Below are 20,658 nucleotides of genomic sequence, written 5' to 3'. Positions count from 1 at the left end.
CTTTGATGCCTCGGAGCGAGCCACAGTGCAGCTCTGAGGCCTGAGCATGTGACAAGTGGAGTGTAAGTGATCTAACGGACCCGACTCGTGCCCTCATCAAAGCTCTGTCTCAGCATAGTTAATGACCGGCAATAGATGAGCACAGCGATGGGAGCATGCTCGTCAATTGATACGTTACTGCCAGGCGTGTAATCAAATGACACTTTTTAACAAGGTTACATAAATGAGGATGAAACAATGCTTTTTCATATCTTTGTTGTCCATTTAACCACCTAATGTGTATGTGAAAAGACTGCAGACCCCTGTTCAAATGCCAGGTTTTTGTAATATAAAAAGACCAAGATAATTCATTTCAAAACATTTTCCACCATTAATGGGACCTATAACCTGTACAACCCAAATGAAAAAAAAATAAAAAATCTTTTCAAGAGGGGAAGTAGAAATAAACAACTGATATATTGTGGCTGTGTTCAGAATGAAGCAATCACATTCAAACTCGTGTTAAATGGGAGTCAGTACATACCTGCCACTTTTTAGCGCCTCCGATGAACCCCAAGTAAAGTTCAGCTGCTTTAGTACGCTTTTCCTGACATTTCTTTTGCTTTCTAGCAGAAGCCTGAAGATTTGGTGCTAACACTTTTAGCACATATTTTGAACTTTTCATAATTCCCTCCACTTTGACAAAGTCCCCAGTTCTAGCTGAAGAAAAACAGCCCCAAATCATAATGCTGCCACCACCATGCTTCTTGGTGTTCTTTTGGTGATAAGCAGTGTGCGTCAAACATTCCTTTTGGAATTATAGCCAGAAAGTTAAGCCTTGGTTTATATATAGAGTGACTCTCTAACATGGACTTAGCATAAAAGTGTCAATTTCATTTAAAAAAATAATTTAAAAAACAACAACAAAAAAACCAGTGCACAGAAAAGGCCTTGGACAGCTATTTCTGTTTGACCCAGTTTTGTATCCGCTTTATCCATATTTGGCTAAGACCGCCCCCTTTCCGCTGATTGGTTGCCTCCGTGTAGAAAGCCCACTTGGGAGAGCGCACGTGTTTATTATGTTGGCAGCGCTGACTCTGTCAGGGAAGGTGGAGATCTTTGCTAGTGACGTAGATAAGCTCGAGAAATTCGAATGACCTTATTTCAGGCCTCTCGGCAGAAAAACTCAGGGATAGGTGGACGATTTGAATTCATATTTCACGTTTTACTGAGGCACCAAAGAGACAAACTCCATCCATCCATTTTCTGTACCGCATATCGTCACTAGGGTCAGGGGCGTGCTGGAGCCTATCCCACCTATTTTTGAGTGAAAGGCGGGGTACACCCTGAACTGGTCACCAGCCATTCGCAGGACACATATAAACAAATAACCATTCGCACTCACATTCACACCTACGGGCAATTAGATTCTTCAATTAACCTACCATGCATGTTTTGGGGATGTGGGAGCAAACCAGAGAACCCAGAGAAAACGAGGAGAACATGCAAACTCCACACAGGTGAGGCCAGATTTGAACCCGGGTCCACAGGACTGTGAGGCAGATGTGCTAACCATTCTCACACCATGCCGCCCAGAGACAATATTACATCCCAAATAGTACAAATAGCTGGTTTGGCAAAATATGCCCCCTTTAATGGACCATAAGACATTTTCCCACATGCTTTTGGGAGATTTCAAGTGTGATTTTGCAAAATGTAGCCAGGCTTGTGTGTTTTTCTTTGTAAGATATGGCTTCCATCTTTCCAGCCCACTCCTCATTTTTGTCGCTGGCCTCATTGTAGTTGGTTTCCCTCAGAGGGCCATTATGACTGTAAAACCATTTAAATGTTTAATCGCCTCACAGTATTACACATACGCAACAAATTGGTGAATATCTAGTTTTGAAATCAGACGTCAAGGATAGTTTGTTCAACAATTGGTCTAGTTAGGGGTTTGGTAAAAAAAAAAAAAAAAAAAACGTTTTTGCAATAGCTCATCATTATTATGGTTTTCATTACATATGACAATTTGAAATGTTGGTATTGATCAGAATCATCTTTAGAATTTTATCAAGAATCATGCAAGTTTATGCACCTGATTTGCTTTCGTGGGCCTCATGCAGTGCCGTGAAAAAAAAATATTGGCCCCTTTCTCAGATTCTTATATTTTTGCATACTTTCCCCACTTTAATGTTTAAGATCATCAAACAAATGTAAATATCAGACAAATATGACCCAAGTGAATTTAAAATGATGTTTTTAAATGGTGATTTCATGTATTCAAAATATTCAGTAGTGAAATCATCAATTCATCTATGGCTAATCACAATTTTTGGTTAATTTACACTGATAACACCCAAGCCTGATTACCTCCAGACCCGTTCAATCAAGAAGTCACTTAAACAATCTGTCCCGACAAAATCAAGTCGGAGCTAATAGAGCTGCAACAAAATGACACGATCCAAAGAAATTCCAGAACAGTCGAGAAATAAAGTAATTGACATCTATTAGTCTGGAAAGGTTTCCAAAAGCCATTTCTAAAGGTTTAGCATTCCAGCGATCCATAGGGAGAGCCATTATCCTCACATGGAGAAAACATGGAACAGTGGTGAACCTGCCCAGGTGTGGCCGGCCTACAAATATTACACCAAGAGAACAGCAATGACTCATCCAGGAGGCCACAAAGGAACTGAGGACAACTTCAAAAGAACTGCAGGCCTCCCTTGCCAGTTAAAGGTCAGTGTTCATGACAACAATAAGGAACAGACTGCTTTGCCCAGTGTTCCAAGGCGAAAACAACTGCTGACCAAAAAGAACATAAAGGCTCATCTTACTTTTGGAAATTAAAAAAAAAAAAAAACCTCTGAATTGAATCCCACGACTTTTGGGAGAATATTATATGGACTGACAAGATGAAAGTTGAGCTTTTTGGAAGGTGTGAGTCTCGTTACATCTGACCTAAATGTAGCACACTATTTCAGAAAAAGAACATTATACCAACAGTCAAACGTGGTGGTGGTAGTGTGATGCTGTTGGGCTGCTATGCTCCTTTAGAACCTGGACAACTTGCTGTGATTGATGAAACCGTGAATTCTGCTCTTTAACAGAAAATCCTGAAGGGGAATGTTCAGCCATCAGTTTTTGATCTCAAGCTGAAATGCACTTGGGTTGTGCAGCAGGATAACGATGTAACAAAATGAAGTGGCCTAATCAAAGGCCCTTCATGCTCGAAAACCCTCCATTTTGCTGAATTCAAACAATTCTATAAGAAAGAGTGGGCCAAAATATCTCCACAGAAATTTGAAAGACTCATTGCCAGTCACAGAAAATGCTTGATTTCAGTTGTTGCTGCTGATGGCCCAACCAGTTATTAGGTTTAGGGGGCGATTACTTTTTCACACACGGTCAGGTAACTTTGAAATTTTTTTTCCCTTTATGAATGAAACCACCATTTAAAAACAGCATTTTAAGTTCACTTGGGTTATATTTGTCTGATATTTACAACCCGACTGGGTTTATATTCCATTAGCATTTCTTTCATGTATTCAGGACCTAAACCGTTTAGTGATTTATAGACCAGTAGCAGAACTGTAAAATCTATTCTAAAGCTGACTGGAAGCCAGTGTAAAGACTTTAGAATTGGAGTATTATGCTCTGAGCTCTTTGTTCTGGTCAGAACTCGAGCTGCAGCTCTTTAATGTTCTTTTTGGGGAGCCCAGTTAGAAGACCATTACAATAGTCAATTATACCTGAGATAAAAGAATGTGTGAGCTTCTCCTGGTCTGCTTGACACAAGCAAGCCTTCACTCTGGATATGTTCTTCAGATGGTAGAAGGCAGTTTTAGTAATTGATTTGATATGACTGTTGAATGTCAGGTCGGAATCTATCAGAACACCAAGGTTTCGTTATTAATAATTCAGATAATTCATCTCATTTAATTATTCAATAAATTAACTTTGAAATTGGCTCCTGCAGTTAGAATATATATATATATATTTTTTAGCTCAAGATGAAGCTATATTTATATACCAATAAACTGATTTTCAACAGCCAAGCACGTTGCTCTACTGATATTAAGCAGTTTTTTTTTTTAATGCCAATGACCTTTGATATCATTATGTTATGTTACAATACTATAGGGATTATACAGTATGTATCATTTCATCACTAATTTCATCCTTGTGTGACTACAGCTCCCCTTGAATGAGAAGACACATTTGACCCCGACAGAAGTGAAACGAGAACCTGCAGTAGTTTACCGAAAGCTCAGCACAACCCCCAAAAAAGTTGGTGGAAAACAGATAAAAGGGCCTTCTTTCACCAGTAAACCAGAAGTAATCCTTTTCAAGGTATGACGCACGTGAACAAAATCATGTGTATTTTTAAAGCTTTCCAAATGTAATATTTATGACTTTATCATTTAATGTCTATTTTAGGACTTTGAAGTGGGGGAAACCTATAAAAAGAAAGTAATCCTGACGAACATCAGCTATATCACTAACCACTGCAAATTTCTTGGAATCTCTGCTCAACTACAGGATTTTATTATGATCAAGTAAGTGATTTGGTCAGAATTTGAAGAGTCCAGTCCATGACTCATCGGCAGTTGCATTTTATTTATTGAAAAGAATGTGTAGATGATGTAAAACACAATCTGATCCGGGACACTGGCCGACTTCTCACTTTTGTACCATAGCAAATGCTTTAAATAGAAAAACAGTAGTCATGGTCATTACATGGTCAAACCGCCATCTTAAATTCTGTAATAAGTACAAGAATTGAAATAACATTTTACATTATTAACTGTCATACAATTGTAAATCCAGAATTAAAAATTCCATAACACTCCGACTAAACTTTGTATGTACGACTTAAGAGCGTAATGCAAAAGTGATGAGTTGAAAAAAACTACAACTGAAAAACTTAAACTGCACCTCAACGACGCTGAAGTCACACATTATCATGTTTATTTGTTCCCTAAATTGTGTCGCTATTAGAATTAGCATTTTCACTGTAACATTAACATAGAAGTGAAGACATTTGAATATTTCTGCATGCCTCAAATTGCAGTATTCATTTTGCATATTTTCCCCAAAACGGTGTTCAATTTCCAAATTATACGACCTTACAAGCGTCACCATTAGGTACGCAGGCACAATTGAACGCAATCCGATACGAAAATTCCGGCTTTAGAGCTGCAGACATGCATTGAACCACTTAAATCAATGCCTTCACTGACAGTGTTGTCAAAGCATTTTCAAAACATCTTTGTGGGCCGGAGAGCGTTCATTATCACTTGGAAACATCTGCTTATGTACCACTATTTGCCACAAGCACTTGTCATTACAACAATTCAGTGGACGTGAGAGGCACGCCTGTCCTCCCACATGCGGACAGCAGCTCGCGTCACGACGCTTAAAACCCCTCAACTGCTGTGAGTCAAGTCTACTTCACTCTCTCAGCCTGTTAGGGGTGCACCAGGAATGTATTGATCACCAGGATTCTAACTGCATATGACATTCCCTTCAGCGTGCACACCCCCAAACCTTGATTTGATTTCTTGTTGCCTCATTGCACAGCGTCTCCCGAGCTACAAATGATCTTCTGTAAACACTGTCTCAACGTATAAGCTCTTGCCCTCGGCTCTTAACGCACGTGGCTCTGTTTCTTATTGACTGAAGGACATCACTAAGTATACTGCACATTCTATCACTCAGACTCTTGGAATGTGTTCATTATTTATTATTGTTTTTACTGAAACAACAGGAAATTGATTTCCATTTTTAGATGTTGTTATATTAGCTAAATACAGTGTTACAAGTTACTTGCAAAGTGTAATATCTAAGGTATTACTAATTACTGTCAGAGCGAGAGAGAGAGCGAGTAAGATAGAGACAGAGACAGACAGAGAAAAACACCAACCCACGTTTGCTGTACACCCCCTGAGTTTCTAAAAATTAACCAACCGCACCCCACTCGTTGGCCAGCGTGGGTGCATTTGTGCCACAATGCCAGAATCAGCTCACCGCTTCACCACTGGAAATGTTACCAACAGAGAGCTTTGTTTTCTATCTATCTATCTATCTATCTATCTATCTATCTATCTATCTATCTATCTATCTATCTATCTATCTATCTATCTATCTATCTATCTATCTATCTATCTATCTATCTATCTATCTATCTATCTATCTATCTATCTATCTATCTATCTATCTATCTATCTATCTATCTATCTATCTGTCTATCTACAGTGGGTACAGAAAGTTTTCAGACCCCCTTAAATGTTTCACTATTTGTTATATTGTAGCCATTTGTTAAAATCATTTAAGTTCATGTTTTCCTTATTAATTTACACACAGCACCCCATATTGACAGAAAAAAATGTATTGTTGAAATTTCTGCTGATTTATTAAAAAAATAAAAACTGAAATATCACACAGCCATTAGTGTTCAGATCCTTTGCTGTGACACTCATATTTGACTGTGCTGGTGCTGTTTGATTATACTGATTAGGAAAGCCACGCACCTGTCTACATATGACCTTACAGCTCACAGTGCATGTCAGAGCAAATGAGAATCATGAGGTCAAAGGAACTGCCTGAAGAGCTCAGAGACAGAATTGTGGCAAGGCACAGATCTGGCCAAGGTTAAAAAAAAAATCTCTGCTGCACTTAAGGTTCCTAAGAGCACAGTGGCCTCCATAATCCTGAAATGGAAGACGTTTGGGATGACCAGAACCCTTCCGAGAGCTGGCCGTCTGGCCAAACTGAGTAATCGGGGGAGAAGAGCCTTGGTGAGAGAGGTCAAGAAGAACCCAAAGATCACTGTGGCTGAGCTCCAGAGATGCAGTCGGGAGATGGGAGAAAGTTCTAGAAAGTCAACCAACACTGCAGCCCTCCACCAGTCGTGGCTTTATGGCAGAGTGGCCCGACGGAAGCCTTTCCTCAAGTGCGAGACACATGAAAGCCCGCATGGAGTTTGCTAAAAAAAAACAAAAAAACTTGAAGGACTCCAAGAGGGTGAGAAATAAGATTCTCTGGTCTGAGGAGACCAAGATAGAAATTGTTGGCCTTAATTCTAAGTGGCATGTGTGGAGAAAACCAGGCACTGCTCATCACCTGTCCAATTCAGTCCCAACAGTGAAGCATGGTGGTGGCAGCATCATGCTGTGGGGGTGTTTTCTGCAGGGACAGGGAGACTCGTTGCAATTGAAGAAAAGATGAATGTGGCCAAGTACAGGAATATCCTGGATGAAAACCTTCTCCAGAGTGCTCAGAACCTGAGACTGGGCCAAAAGTTCACCTTCAAAAAAGAAAATGACTCTAAGCACACAGCTAAAATACTGAAAGAGTGGCTTCAGAACAACTCTATGACTGTTTTTGAATGGCCCAGCCAGAGCCCTGATTTAAACCCAATTGAGCATCTCTGCAAAGACCTGAAAATGGCTCCCCAGCAACGTTCACCATCCAACCTGACAGAACTGGAGAGGATCTGCAAGGAGGAATGGCAGAGGATCCCCAAATCCAGATGTGAAAAACCTGTTGCATCAGTCCCAAGACGACACATGGCTGTATTAGCTCAACAGGGTGCGTCTACTAAATACTGAGCAAAGGGTCTGAATACATGGCTGTGTGATAGTTCAGTTTTTCTTATTTAATAAATCTGCAAAAATTTCAACAATTCCATTTTTTTCCTGTCAATATTGGGTGCTGTGTGTACATTAATGTGGAAAAAAATGAACTTAAATGATTTTAGCAAATGGTTGCAATATAAAAATCTATCTATCTATCTATCTATCTATCTAGAAATGTTGGTGTAAAGACAAGATCCTTACTTTTGAAATAAGTATCCTCTAAAACATGTAGATTATACATTGCACTGGTCAAAAATGAAGGGGACACTTGAATCTGATGTCCCAGATCTGGATGAAAGAGCTAAATTGAAAATCTTTATGAATTACCTTTTCATTAAGGTAATAAAAATTTATGGGGAAAAAACTATTTGACTGTCTCTCGGTATCTCCTCCACAGTTTTGACACTGCTGGGAGAGACATGGAATCCCTGTAGCATCATGCTTTTGCAAAGTGCAATGTGTATCTTCTCCTGTATGGCCTCATTTGAAGCGCTTTATATAGTGCTGTCGTAGGCTTTTTCCAACTTTGTCTCATTCAGCGTTTAATCCCTAGTGAACTGTTCTATTTTACGTTGTCTGCCGCTTTAAAACGTGTCCTGGAACTAGAAAAAAAAGAATGACACAAGATGAGAATTACACAAAAAGAGAATGAGACTGAGAAATTCTGATGAAACTGTTATTTCAAGTTAGCATCAAAGTGCTCACACCAGGTGGAATACTTTCATACACTGCCAGGTCACAAAAAAAGGCTTAAATGAAGCCCACTAGTCCGTTGCTCATAGTATGCACAAACTGAAAATCAGCGGCAATGAGAATCCTGTCAGAATTAAACATCTTTTCGTTTTTATCACAATAAAAACACAATACTGATGCAGTGTAATGGTTTAGCATCCATTACAATGTGCACACTTTGCTGATTATGCTCACAGTTTTGAATAGATGGCATTTTTACAATCTTATTTCCATCTCTGGCAACCCAACCTCTTATTTTCATAGTGATCGGTGCTGTTTCTGAGGGTGCAAAAGGTTTCGGTGCCCTTTGGGCAGCTGTCAGTTTGCTGTAAACATGCTATGGGATGGACATGTTGCTTTCAGAATCTTTTGTTTCCTTCCTTATCTCAAATGTTGGTATAGCTAAACTGTATATGAATAACAACATTTATTCCCAACAATAGCCACTTTTTTTCCTCTCTGTAGAGCACAAACAGAGAAGGGGGTTGACCTTTAACCTCTGCTCTGAGTTAAGCTCATAGGCACTACTCTCAGGAGATGCATTTTATATGAGATATTTAATCTAAGGCTTCTTTTCTTTTTTTGTATTGAAGACACATGGGTGACTTAAGTTTGGTTTGGAAAATGTTTTTATACTGCAGCACACTGGCGACCTTATTAGTTATAATAATGCATATCAATGTAATCCACTGCAAACACGCAAAATTTTATTTTCCATTTGAAAATTATGAAGCTGTTTTTTTTTTTCACTAACTTTGATATTGTTCTACAGCTTTCAACCTCCTGGTCCTTTATCGACTGGGATGTCCTGTGAAATGCAAATTACTTTCCACCCTTCGGTCAGTAGCCCAGTTATTGTGTTTTTTGCTTGTTTGCTTACTTGTTTTTTTTTTTTACCTGGCAACAGTGTAAAACCACACGTGACGTCAAACGTATTCTCAATAAACCAATTATACCTCTGGACTCAGAGTTGGGAACTGAATACTGTATGTCGTGTCATAAAGCAACAACTTCCTTCTCTCTGACCCCTATAGATCAATGAAGACCTGGAAGGAGAGGTGGACTTTGCCTCAGCAGCAGGTCGCTTCTCTGTGCATGTCAGGTGCACCATAAAGAGATGTGATGTAAGCAGTGTGCTGTGAAATATCCATTCCTTCTTAATCCCTGTACAACAGAAAGGAGATATATATGTGTGTCTGTACATATGTAAACACAGTTGTGCTCGTATTGAAAACATTTTCTCACTTGTTTGCGACATGAATTATGTTCAACAAGATTTTACAACATTCAGTGCCTAATAACTGATTGGGCCACCCTCTGCGGCAACAACTGAAATCAAGTGTCAATTTGTAATTAACTGTAGTTAATTTTGAACAACATTGGACCCGCCATAGTGATGACACACTCTAGCCTAGCTGTACTATATATTGTTCTGAAATTGGTATGTCCAAGTATTTATTCTGGCAGGTCGATGCGTTTCACTAATGATATTAACTTGCTTTATGTCTAGTTGGAGGTCGACAACCAGTTTATTGACTTTGGATCGCATGTAATGGGCCAAATTATTTCGCGGACTATCACCTTGACCAACAAAGGTGCACTAGCAACGCGCTTCAGCCTGGACACGACGAAGCCCGTTCCAGAAATTCACCAGGTCCAGATGCCATCCCATCGCTCGGCCGACACACAGCAGGTCAGACAGACACTCAAATCTGCTCGTCCATTTAATATTGCTGCAAATGCAGCAAACTGTTGTTAAATCGGTTATGGAGTGGAAAGAAATGTGTTAAAAAATAATCTATGGAAAGCTAATTCATTTGCATGTGATGATCGATGATAGGACACAATTTGTGCTGATCAGAATCAGAGCTCTGCATCCGTGGCCACCAGAGAACTACACAATATGGATCATGTTTTGGATAAGTCTTCAGTATCCCGACAGTGCCAACGAGGTAAATCAAATCAAATACACAGATAAACAAACAAATGATTACAATTCAAACAATTATATTATCGATGTACAGGGCAACACGAGACATAAATGCATGCATTTTTGTTGGAAAACCACTATAAGAAATCAACTATTAATATAAAAACAATTTTAAGAAAAACAGACTTTTGTTCATCCATCCATCCATTTTCTGAGCCGCTTCTCCTCACTAGGGTCGCGGGCGTGCTGGAGCCTATCCCAGCTGTCATCAGGCAGGAGGCGGGGTACACCCTGAACTGGTTGCCAGCCAATCGCAGGGCACATACAAACAAACAACCATTCGCACTCACAGTCATGCCTACGGGCAATTTAGAGTCTCCAATTCATGCATGTTTTTGGGATGTGGGAGGAAACCGGAGTACCCGGAGAAAACCCACGCAGGCACGGGGAGAACATGCAAACTCCACACAGGCGGGGCCGGGGATTGAACCCGGGTCCTCAGAACTGTGAGGCTGACGCTCTAACCAGTCGTCCACCGTGCCGCCAGGCTTTTGTTCTGCTGTGTTAATGGAAATTGCATCAGATGTTTTCCACCAAGAAAAATAGTGTCATGTCTTTTTTTTTGGGGTGGTGGGGGTGAGCATATGATTGAATGCCCTCAGTCAACTCTGGAGGAAAATTAACAACCAATTATCTGATATTGTTTCTTTAGTATTGAAGCAAGTCTCCCTCTAATTGTCCGAACTCCTGTTTCTATGTCAGTGTTGTACTGCGCAAAATGTTGCTGTGTGCAATCTGTTTGGATGTAGCTCAGCTTCCCATAGCTGAAATCACATGACATCAGACCGCAAATTAGATACTGAATCAACACTGATTTATCAACAGTCAATTCCACACCATTGAATTCTTCATGACCAATTAACAGATTTGTCAAAGAGAATTCAGATTAAACACTAAAAAGTAAACACAAGCACACAGTGACCCTAAGCAGGCTTCACCTTGTATTGCTCTCACAGGAAAAGACAAGGAAGTCTCCTCTCGAATGTTGCGTCAGTCTTCATCGCTGCATTCGGCACTTTCCTCCACCAAGGCTTTGATAAGATGTTCACTCGCTCCTCTGGTGGCTGTAACAATGTGTTATGATGTTGCTCTGTCTCTGTTTGACCTCAATTGATGGCTTGTCATGGAATGTTTAGGTCTTCGTTTTGAGTTATTTTAAGTCTGAAAGAAAAAGAAAACACACACCCATTGGTACATCTATTATAAATTAAGCTACTGTCCAAGGTTGACTTTGGTGTCTTCTCAAGCAGGTTTAGTACTCCAAGAACAAAAATTGTTAACATTGCTGTATGTGTCGGCAGAATCGCAGGTTTCAGCTGCAGATCCGAGATCTGCTTCTGTGTCTTCCGGCATGCATGCCCAGATCGCAGAGGGCTTTTCTGACTCTTGTGACATACGTATAGGGAATGTAAGTATTGTAAGGGTTTCACATACAGTATGTCAATGACAGCATATGGGTTTAAATGACTTTCCAACATACATCACATTGTTTGTTAATATAATAATTGATTGGCTGGCTGTGATAAGCTCCAGCTCACCCACGACCCTAATGAGGATAAGCAAAATAGAACATGGATAAATTGATGCTTATTAATGGCAATGTGTTCAATGAATTGATTTCAACAATGATTCAGTGGATTTGGTGCCCGATGCTCACGTACTGTATTTATGAATGGAATATGCCTGACATCCACCACACATGTCCGTGGAGCTTGTGTATTTGACTGCCTGTGCCCCGATCAAATTCACCAAAATCGTGTTAGACCAGTGGTCTACCTTACTGCACTGAACTTAGACGCAGTCTGGGCAGGCGTGAGTTCAGACCGACTTACTGCCACCAAAATGTCACTGGGCATTTCTAAGAACACACCCTCACTGCGCCGCAACGCCAAACTTGTCGCAGACGGTTCTGCCAAACTGGTTAACCCGCACAGTGAGTCTTGCGCACGAAATCAGGATATGCCAGTTTTAGTCCTCTGCCGCAAATGTGGCATCTACAAAAATACAGCCCATAAAGGCCAAGGCCGACATTCAAACCAGGATCCATTTGACCGTGAGGCAGATGCTTTCGTAATTGAAATTCATACCTCTCAAAGTGATTGCTGTAGTAGCTTAATTAAACATCACTGTGATAACGTTGACAAATTCTTTACAACAAAAGGTCAAGTGCAGTCTAAAACAAATCTCCCCTACTTAATATTTGGATTAGATTGGATTTTAATTGTACATATGTTGTGGTACGTGTTTTATTACGTATTAAGCAATCAATTTGTTGTTTGGACACGTCCAGAGGAGAAATAGTGAGTATATTGGTAGAAGGATGATGAGGATGGAGCTGCCAGGCAAGAGAGTGAGAGGAAGACCAAAGAGAAGGTGGATGGATGTCATGAGGGCAGTTGGTGTTAGAGAGGAGGATGCAGGAGATAGGCTTACATGGAAAAGGATGACGCGCTGTGGCGACCCCTAACGGGACAAGCCGAAAGGAAAAGAAGAAGAAGAAGAAGCAATCAATACATTCCGATCTTAGCATGCTCCATTGTTATGTCAAACTGTGCTGTCCCTTTAAAATTTAAACGATGAAACTGAACTGACAATGCCTGTGAGGAAGTCAGACAAGAGCAATTACACTTTGAGTGACCCTAAATTAAAAGTCAGTTTGTCATGAAAATAATGGAAGATACCAAAGCGCTTGTAAACACTGTATATTCCATCCATCCATCCATTTTCTGAGCCGCTTCTCCTCACTAGGGTCGCGGGCGTGCTGGAGCCTATCCCAGCTGTCATCGGGCAGGAGGCGGGGTCACCCTGAACTGGTTGCCAGCCAATCGCAGGGCACATACAAACAAACAACCATTCACACTCACAGTCATGCCTACAGGCAATTTAGAGTCTCCAATTAATGCATGTTTTTGGGATGTGGGAGGAAACCGGAGTGCCCGGAGAAAACCCACTCAGGCATGGGGAGAACATGCAAACTCCACACAGGCGGGGCCGGGGATTGAACCTGGGTCCTCAGAACTGTGAGGCTGACGCTCTAACCAGTCGGCCACCGTGCCGCACACTGTATATTGTACAGTGTAATAAAGTTCCCTTTGGAATTTCAATCTGTGGTTAGTGTTGCACGACAAGACTTTGTTGGGATTCATTTACCTTCACTTTAATATGGCCATAAAACACAGGATTATTTATTCGTTGTTTGATGAAGGGGTTGTTAATCACTGAGGTATCATGATCCTGTTCAAGTCTTGTTCTTAGCACTTGTGTTTTATATCTGGTACATTAGCCTGTGCGACGTTCTTGAGTTGTTCAGGGTTCATTACGTCTCTGTAGCAGGGGCTAATGGCGCATCACCTCTCCATCCGCATTTGTTATGGCCTTATGTTATTGCATGTACTCGCATGCCAGCCCCTCCGTCATTGTCATTTTGACTGATACAGTACTTGCACATGGCCTATTTGAAGGCTGTGCTGTATAATGGCAAATAATACATCACGCTATCCTGGCCCGATTATAGCGTGAAAGAATGACTTCTATCATTCATTTATAATTTTTCCATCATCACCTTCGTGCTTTGTAGCAGTTGGATTGTGTGTCATTTTAAATTGCTCAGCTGACTGATTTGGGTGGATGCGGTAGTGGTGGATGAAGTATCAGTTCTGCTTCGCAAGAAGAAATGGTGAAACTGTCCTGCATTCATCATGGTGTATTTTATTCTATTTTACATTCCCATGGTTACTTAGAATAAATACTTGTTTTTTCTATCTCAGGTAAGAGAAGGTGATATTGGACCTTTTGAAAGTGTCAAACTGGAGATAATATTCTCTCCGACTGTTCCCGGAGAAGTCAAATTGGACCTCTACATCAAGTTTTCAGATCCGACCAGCTGCCCAGTAAGACAAAAGAATGGTCATCATAATCTATTATAGGATGATGAATTTTTGTTTCAAGATAGGAACTGAACACACACTGGCTCCAACAGATAGCCATCCTGGTGAAGGGTGAGGGAGTGGGCCTCCCAGTATGGGTGGTCGAGCCCAATATTGACATGAAGATCTGCATGTTTGACCACCTTTATCAAGAGGTGGTCACACTCCAAAGCAGGTATGGCCCCACACTTTAGATGGTACTTTAGTCTCAAATCTAATTTTTAATCCCAAAGTGTACCTGTACATACACTGTGGTTGCTATCGTACAGTGTTCTATTCCCAGAATAGTCTCATACATTCATGATGAATTAATCAAAAAATAATAAAAAAAGAAGAAGAAGCAGCTTGAAGCCAATGGCGATTCAGAAATAGAATCAAACATTTGCCACCGTGTAATGTCTCATTAATGTTCAACCGACACAATAACTGTAGCTCAAGCCATAAATACATCAGAGATACAGTGTGCCTTGGTAATATAAATGAATAGTTTGCCTTGTGCGGCACGGTGGCCGACTGGTTAGAGCGTCAGCCTCACAGTTCTGAGGACCCGGGTTCAATCCCCGGCCCCGCCTGTGTGGAGTTTGCATGTTCTCCCCGTGCCTGCGTGGGTTTTCTCCGGGCACTCCGGTTTCCTCCCACATCCCAAAAACATGCATTGATTGGAGACTCTAAATTGCCCGTAGGCATGACTGTGACTGTGACTGTGAGTGCGAATGGTTGTTTGTTTCTATGTGCCCTGCGATTGGCTGGCAACCAGTTCAGGGTGTACCCCGCCTCCTGCCCGATGACAGCTGGGATAGGCTCCAGCGCGCCCACGACCCTAGTGAGGAGAAGCGGCTCAGAAAATGGATGGATGGATAGTTTGCCTTGTTGTCAGATGGCTTTACAGTCCAGATTCACTTCAATACTGCATTTTTGCTACCTTGCTTCAGCAGGAAGCTAGTTAATTAATTATTATAGTGATAAGTGTCACTTTAATTGTTTTTAGTTTAAATGTCACTGTGCTGACATTTAGAGACACCCTCCAGCGAGAATGTTGATAATGTCTTGTTCTTTAGGTACTTGGGCATATTGGTTAAATGAAATGTAATACTGTACGGCTTGTTTTTTGTCCTGGATGTGCTCAAGTCAAACCTTGCAACCCTGCACTTTGTGCATAAATAATGCATACTGGCGCACAGTAGTGTGTCATTATGATTCAGACTTTTCTCAGTAATGTGACTGAATGAAACAAGTGATAGGCATTATTGTTTATTTATCGTTAAAGCGATTTGTAATGGATTATGAACGAGCAAGTTGGTACCTAACGCAACTCCTCACAAGTTCCATCCATCCATTTTCTTTCACCGCTTATCGTCACTAGGGTCGCGGGTTGCCGGAGCCTATCCCAGCTATCTTCGGGCGAGAGGCGGGGTACACCTGAACCGGTCACCAGCCAATCGCAGGGCACATCGAAACAGACAACCATTCGCACTCACATTCACACCTACGGGCAATTTAGAGTCTTCAATCAACCTACCATGCATGTTTTGGGGATGTGGGAGGAAACCGGAGTGCCCGGAGAAAACCCACTCAGGCATGGGGAGAACATGCAAACTCCACACAGGCGGGGTTGGGATTTGAACCCCGGTCCTCAGAACTGTTCTAACCAGTCGCCCACCGTGCCAGCCCTCACAAGTTCCTTCATTTATAAAGTATACAATTGTACACTCTGCCAAAACAGTCCTTTTTTTGTACACGAACGTGGCTTATGAAAATCGAAAACTTTCCTTTTCCAAACAATTTGGAAGAATTACTTTGAATTGTACTTACATATTTAATGTGTGCATTCATAATAAAAATAAATGAGCTGAGAAATCCGCTCTAATATAAATAATATAATAAACTAATATCATATAGATTATACTGTATATGAGATGTATTATGAGGACAGTAGGAAGGGTTAGAAACGTGGGTAGGCCGGTGGTTCATCGCCTATATAGTCATTGTGACACGTAGGGGAGTAGGCACATTTGTGCAGGGAGGGGGTTGTTTTATGATAACTGCCATCTGGTGCGACATGTGACAACATGACAACGACAACAGCCTCAGTGTGGACGGCAACTCTGAAAGCAAACCATAAAATATGTCACTCTGATTCCAGCAGTATGGGCAAAAATGCCTTGACAGTTTTTTGTGGGGGTGGATAGAGCTGTCTCAACATTTGCCATCATGTCTGTTGAGATCTGATAAGCAGATATCATACAGAATTTTTCATTAACATCCTCAAATAGTGGCCTTCACTTTAATAGACTCTGTGCCTCAAATTAGTTGCTGCAGTGCGTCGTTCGCTTGAACAACACCTCAGGAAAATACAGTACAGTGGAAGCTCAGGTTACACATTAAATTGGTTCCGTTCTCAAACTGAAACGTTAGCAAACCGAGGTAATGTTTCCCATTGAAATGAATGGAAATGCAGTTAATCAGTTCCAGCTGCAGAACGATGTTATATTTACTTTATTTTGATCGGTGTGTGGATAAAAATAAATATTGTGCAATATAGAAATAGGTGAAAACACAATTTACGGTGCAGCGCAGCATTGGATTGTGTGATATGGCTGCCATTTTAGGCAAAAAAAACAAAGATACTTGAAGCACGGAGGCAATGATATTCATGTGACGTGAGAAACAGCACAAAGTTCTGAGCTTTCTGAGCACAGTGGTACATTTTCTCAAACCCTTGCCACATTCCAATTGAGACACTGACAGGAAGATCACCCATTCATCAGACAAACATTTGGTATTTGTTTGTGGCTGGTGGCGTTTGAATGTCTGGACATTAGGATTTCAACCACATTTTCCTACATTCCAATATTTGTATACTTACTCATTTCAAATCAGTACACAAATGTACATCAGCACTAAAAAAATAAAATAAAAATAATAAAATCATTGATCCATTATGCATCCGTTAGTATTCATACGAGGGAAAAACTAATAACGATTCTGGAAGCCCATGATTATGATTAAATAATAGTATTTTAATTTTGCAGGATTGAAGTTTTTTTCACGGGGCTCCATAACTCTGTCGGCACCCCTGAATGTCAAAATTATAATTTGGCTGCAGTAATGACAGCATCATAATATCGGGTTGGGCATCATTTGAATTTGAGCGATTCCGATTCCTTAGTTCGATTCCGGTTCCAAACGATTCTCGATTCCGATTCTTTTAGGGGGCTGGGTCAGAAAAGTTTACATGGTTTAAATAAAGGGTGTCCAAATTATTAACATCCATTTTCTTAGCAGCCCGCAGCATAGACTAAAATGAACATTTGACTCGAGGTTCTTTATAACCTGTATCAATATCAAACCTATGAACTAAAAGGCAATGTGTGTGGAACTAACCCAATTGACTTAATATTAATTAATGTTTCAGCTAAAAGTTAAATTTAGCATCGTTAAAATAGTTATTTTAACTGTTTTAACTATTTCATTTTATTGTTTCACTCACGCGGCACGGTGGACGACTGGTTAGAGCGTCAGCCTCACAGTTCTGAGGACCCGGGTTCAATCCCCGGCCCCGCCTGTGTGGAGTTTGCATGTTCTCCCCGTGCCTGCGTGGGTTTTCTCCGGGTACTCCGGTTTCCTCCCACATCCCAAAAACATGCATTCATTGGAGACTCTAAATTGCCCGTAGGCATGACTGTGAGTGCGAATGGTTGTTTGTTCCTATGTGCCCTGCGATTGGCTGGCAACCAGTTCAGGGTGTACCCCGTCTTCTGCCCGATGATAGCTGGGATAGGCTCCGGCAGTCCCGCGACCCTTGTGAGGATAAGCGGCTCAGAAAATGGATGGATGGATGGATGTTTCACTCACCCAGTTGACTGAGAGTTGACTTCACTGACAGCTGAGAGTTAGTTGATTTCACTGAGGCTATATAGCTGCGCCTGTATTCTGTTTCATCACGTGAAATGGTTTATATGTGTTATAACTTCCATCCATCCATCCATTTTGTGAGCCTCTTCTCCTCACTAGGGTCGCGGGCGTGGTGGAGCCTATCCCAGCTAACATCGGGCAGGAGGCGGGGTCACCCTGAACTGGTTGCCAGCCAATCGCTGTGTTTAACTTGACTTTTTGTTTTAAGCTTGTAGCCTTTTATTTTGAAGGGTAAGCACCGGAACTCGGCATTTTGGCACAAAAAGTAACTTCACACGGCACCGGTGATTGTTTTTTATTTATTTATTTATTTATTTCTATTATTAAATTGTTTTTATGGATAGAACCAAATGCTATAAAATGCTGATTACTTTCCCTACCCACCAATGAGGCACAATGTTAGTGTTTATGATACTGTGAGACAACATTTATGTGAATTTTGTCCCAATTCATTGTGATGTAAAGTTCCTATGGTAAACTTTTAACCCAATGTTAAGCTTTATTATTTTTATTTTTTTTTGTCATAGGCGCTTACGTTGGTTTGAAGACTAAAATCAACGCTAAAAACCATCAGTCCAAAAGTGCAAGCAACCCTTTCCCTTGTTGGCTGTCTCAATGTTGGCATAAATGTATTTTATTGTTTCACTCACTCAATTGACTTCATTGAAGCTCCGCGCGTTGTAGGCTGAGGCTCGGAGCGCATCAGACACTACACATCGCATCAGACGCTACACATCAGGAAAAACTCCTTTGCACAATGTAATCTTATTCCAAGCACGTCATTGTGGCCGTTCTTCTTTGTTGCTTTTCGCCACTTCTTCTTCACGGTGTGAGGACTAGGCATCGAAACTGGGAACCGAAATGTTTAAATTTGGACTGTACTGGGGGGGGGATCATTTGCGTGGACATCTCTCATTGAATAAAACCTCTCATCATCCAATGAAAGTCGTCAAAAAAAAAGTGATGAATTTGTCCCCCCCTATTATTTTACAAAGGTGCAAAGGTGCAACAATTTTCATGGGTTTGAAAATTCCCATGGTGGAAAGCCATTTATATCTCAAACGCTGACTGAGGCTTGTAGCCACAGGCACAACCGTCTGCTGGAGCTCCTAGAAACTGGGTGACCTAATTGATATGGACCTGGGATGCACATCTCATTATGAGGTAATTTCTGTTGGAGAGACGCAACAAACAAACAAAAAAAGAGAAAAGTAAAAGAAAGTGAAAGCTTTTGTATGTGTGTGTGTCTCCAGCAGAAATTGCCTCATATCGAGATGTGCATCTGAAAAGTTTGGAGATTTGACCTTCAATTTCATTGGCGGACGGACCTTGAGGAAAAAAAAAAATATATATATATATATATATAAAATGTTTTTTGTTAATATTGTCAGAAAAAAAAATCTCAATGCCACTAGGTAAACCATATCTGCAGTATACTGTAACTCTACATGATGTGTTTCAGTAGCAGTGTTGCCAAACCAAAGGTCAACTTGCCTTAAAAGTTACATGTCCAGTATACCTACTTTTAAGAAAAGAAAGTAATAAACAATACTGCTATAATGTCTTCCTTAGTGTATTGAACCCAGTGTTGGGTTATGTTATGTTAATGAAATTACAATAAGTACACTATTGCTCTTTGCTATAGTAAAGTACAGAAAAGCAATACGTGTAACATTTCTGTAATATTCAAACTTAGAATTTCAGTAATGTATGTTACATTGCATTTTCACATCACAGTTTCTGTTCACTCAGTCTGCTTGTGTGGCTCGACTGTAGTTTTATTGTCTGACTGTAGCGTCATTGGCTACACTTGATCTGTCACTTGATCGGTCACTGTCATTGGACAGGAGACGTGCCAATCATTACAACAGAACCACTGATTTGTTGTGATGTCCCTCAGTGTGTGTACATGTCATTACAAGCGGCATGAAGTATTATGATCAGGACAAGTTTAAGCAATCTGCCAATTAAATGTTATTTAGTTAGTTAGCAAGTAGCGACCCTCCTGTTGTGTTATGTAAATTGCTGTTTGTTTTACAAGTTCAGACTGTCTGCGAGGCTATGAAGGTATCTGAATGTGAGTGGATGGGCGAGTGTCTGAATGCGATTGGATGAATGAGATGTACAGGTAACTGTCTATCTGCATAGATGGTGAATGCATCATAATGTAGGCTACCTAAAAAAAAAAAGTAATGCGGTTATGTAAAATGCTGAGGGTTGATTTTGTTTTATGTTTTTGTTTTTTGTTTTACCGTACTGTAATATTAATATACAATACATATATAACACAATATCTTTCAGCTGTCAGTCTTATAATAATCATCCATGTGTTTTGCATGCCAGCACCAGCAGAGCCTTGAAGCTTACTTTTGACCTGTGGCCAGAGATGAGGAAACACATGGAGATCATACCAAGGACAGGCTTTCTCCAGGCTCAATCAAGCTTCACTGCACACCTCAAGTTTGTGCCAAGGTATAGG

The 20,658-nt window shown here is 40.7% G+C and overlaps 1 protein-coding gene across 4 annotated transcripts in view; it reads left to right on the top strand.

Moving 5' to 3' along the window:
• The window catches only part of cfap74 (cilia and flagella associated protein 74), a 47,604-nt gene that overhangs the window by 9,685 nt on the left and 17,261 nt on the right, over positions 1 to 20,658 (top strand). For all 4 annotated transcript variants that reach the window (XM_061769276.1, XM_061769281.1, XM_061769271.1 and 1 more), the window contains 10 exons: positions 4,174 to 4,329; positions 4,417 to 4,535; positions 9,121 to 9,187; positions 9,383 to 9,472; positions 9,859 to 10,041; positions 10,189 to 10,300; positions 11,640 to 11,746; positions 14,106 to 14,228; positions 14,318 to 14,439; positions 20,523 to 20,651. In XM_061769276.1, coding sequence (XP_061625260.1) covers positions 4,174 to 4,329; positions 4,417 to 4,535; positions 9,121 to 9,187; positions 9,383 to 9,472; positions 9,859 to 10,041; positions 10,189 to 10,300; positions 11,640 to 11,746; positions 14,106 to 14,228; positions 14,318 to 14,439; positions 20,523 to 20,651 — 1,208 coding nt within the window. The remainder of the gene's footprint in view (positions 1 to 4,173; positions 4,330 to 4,416; positions 4,536 to 9,120; positions 9,188 to 9,382; positions 9,473 to 9,858; positions 10,042 to 10,188; positions 10,301 to 11,639; positions 11,747 to 14,105; positions 14,229 to 14,317; positions 14,440 to 20,522; positions 20,652 to 20,658) is intronic.

Source organism: Phyllopteryx taeniolatus, chromosome 1 (genome assembly GCF_024500385.1).
Source record: "Phyllopteryx taeniolatus isolate TA_2022b chromosome 1, UOR_Ptae_1.2, whole genome shotgun sequence".
Lineage (NCBI taxonomy): Eukaryota > Metazoa > Chordata > Actinopteri > Syngnathiformes > Syngnathidae > Phyllopteryx > Phyllopteryx taeniolatus.
Note: the sequence above shows the minus strand (reverse complement) of the source record. Positions and strands in the feature narration are given on the sequence as shown.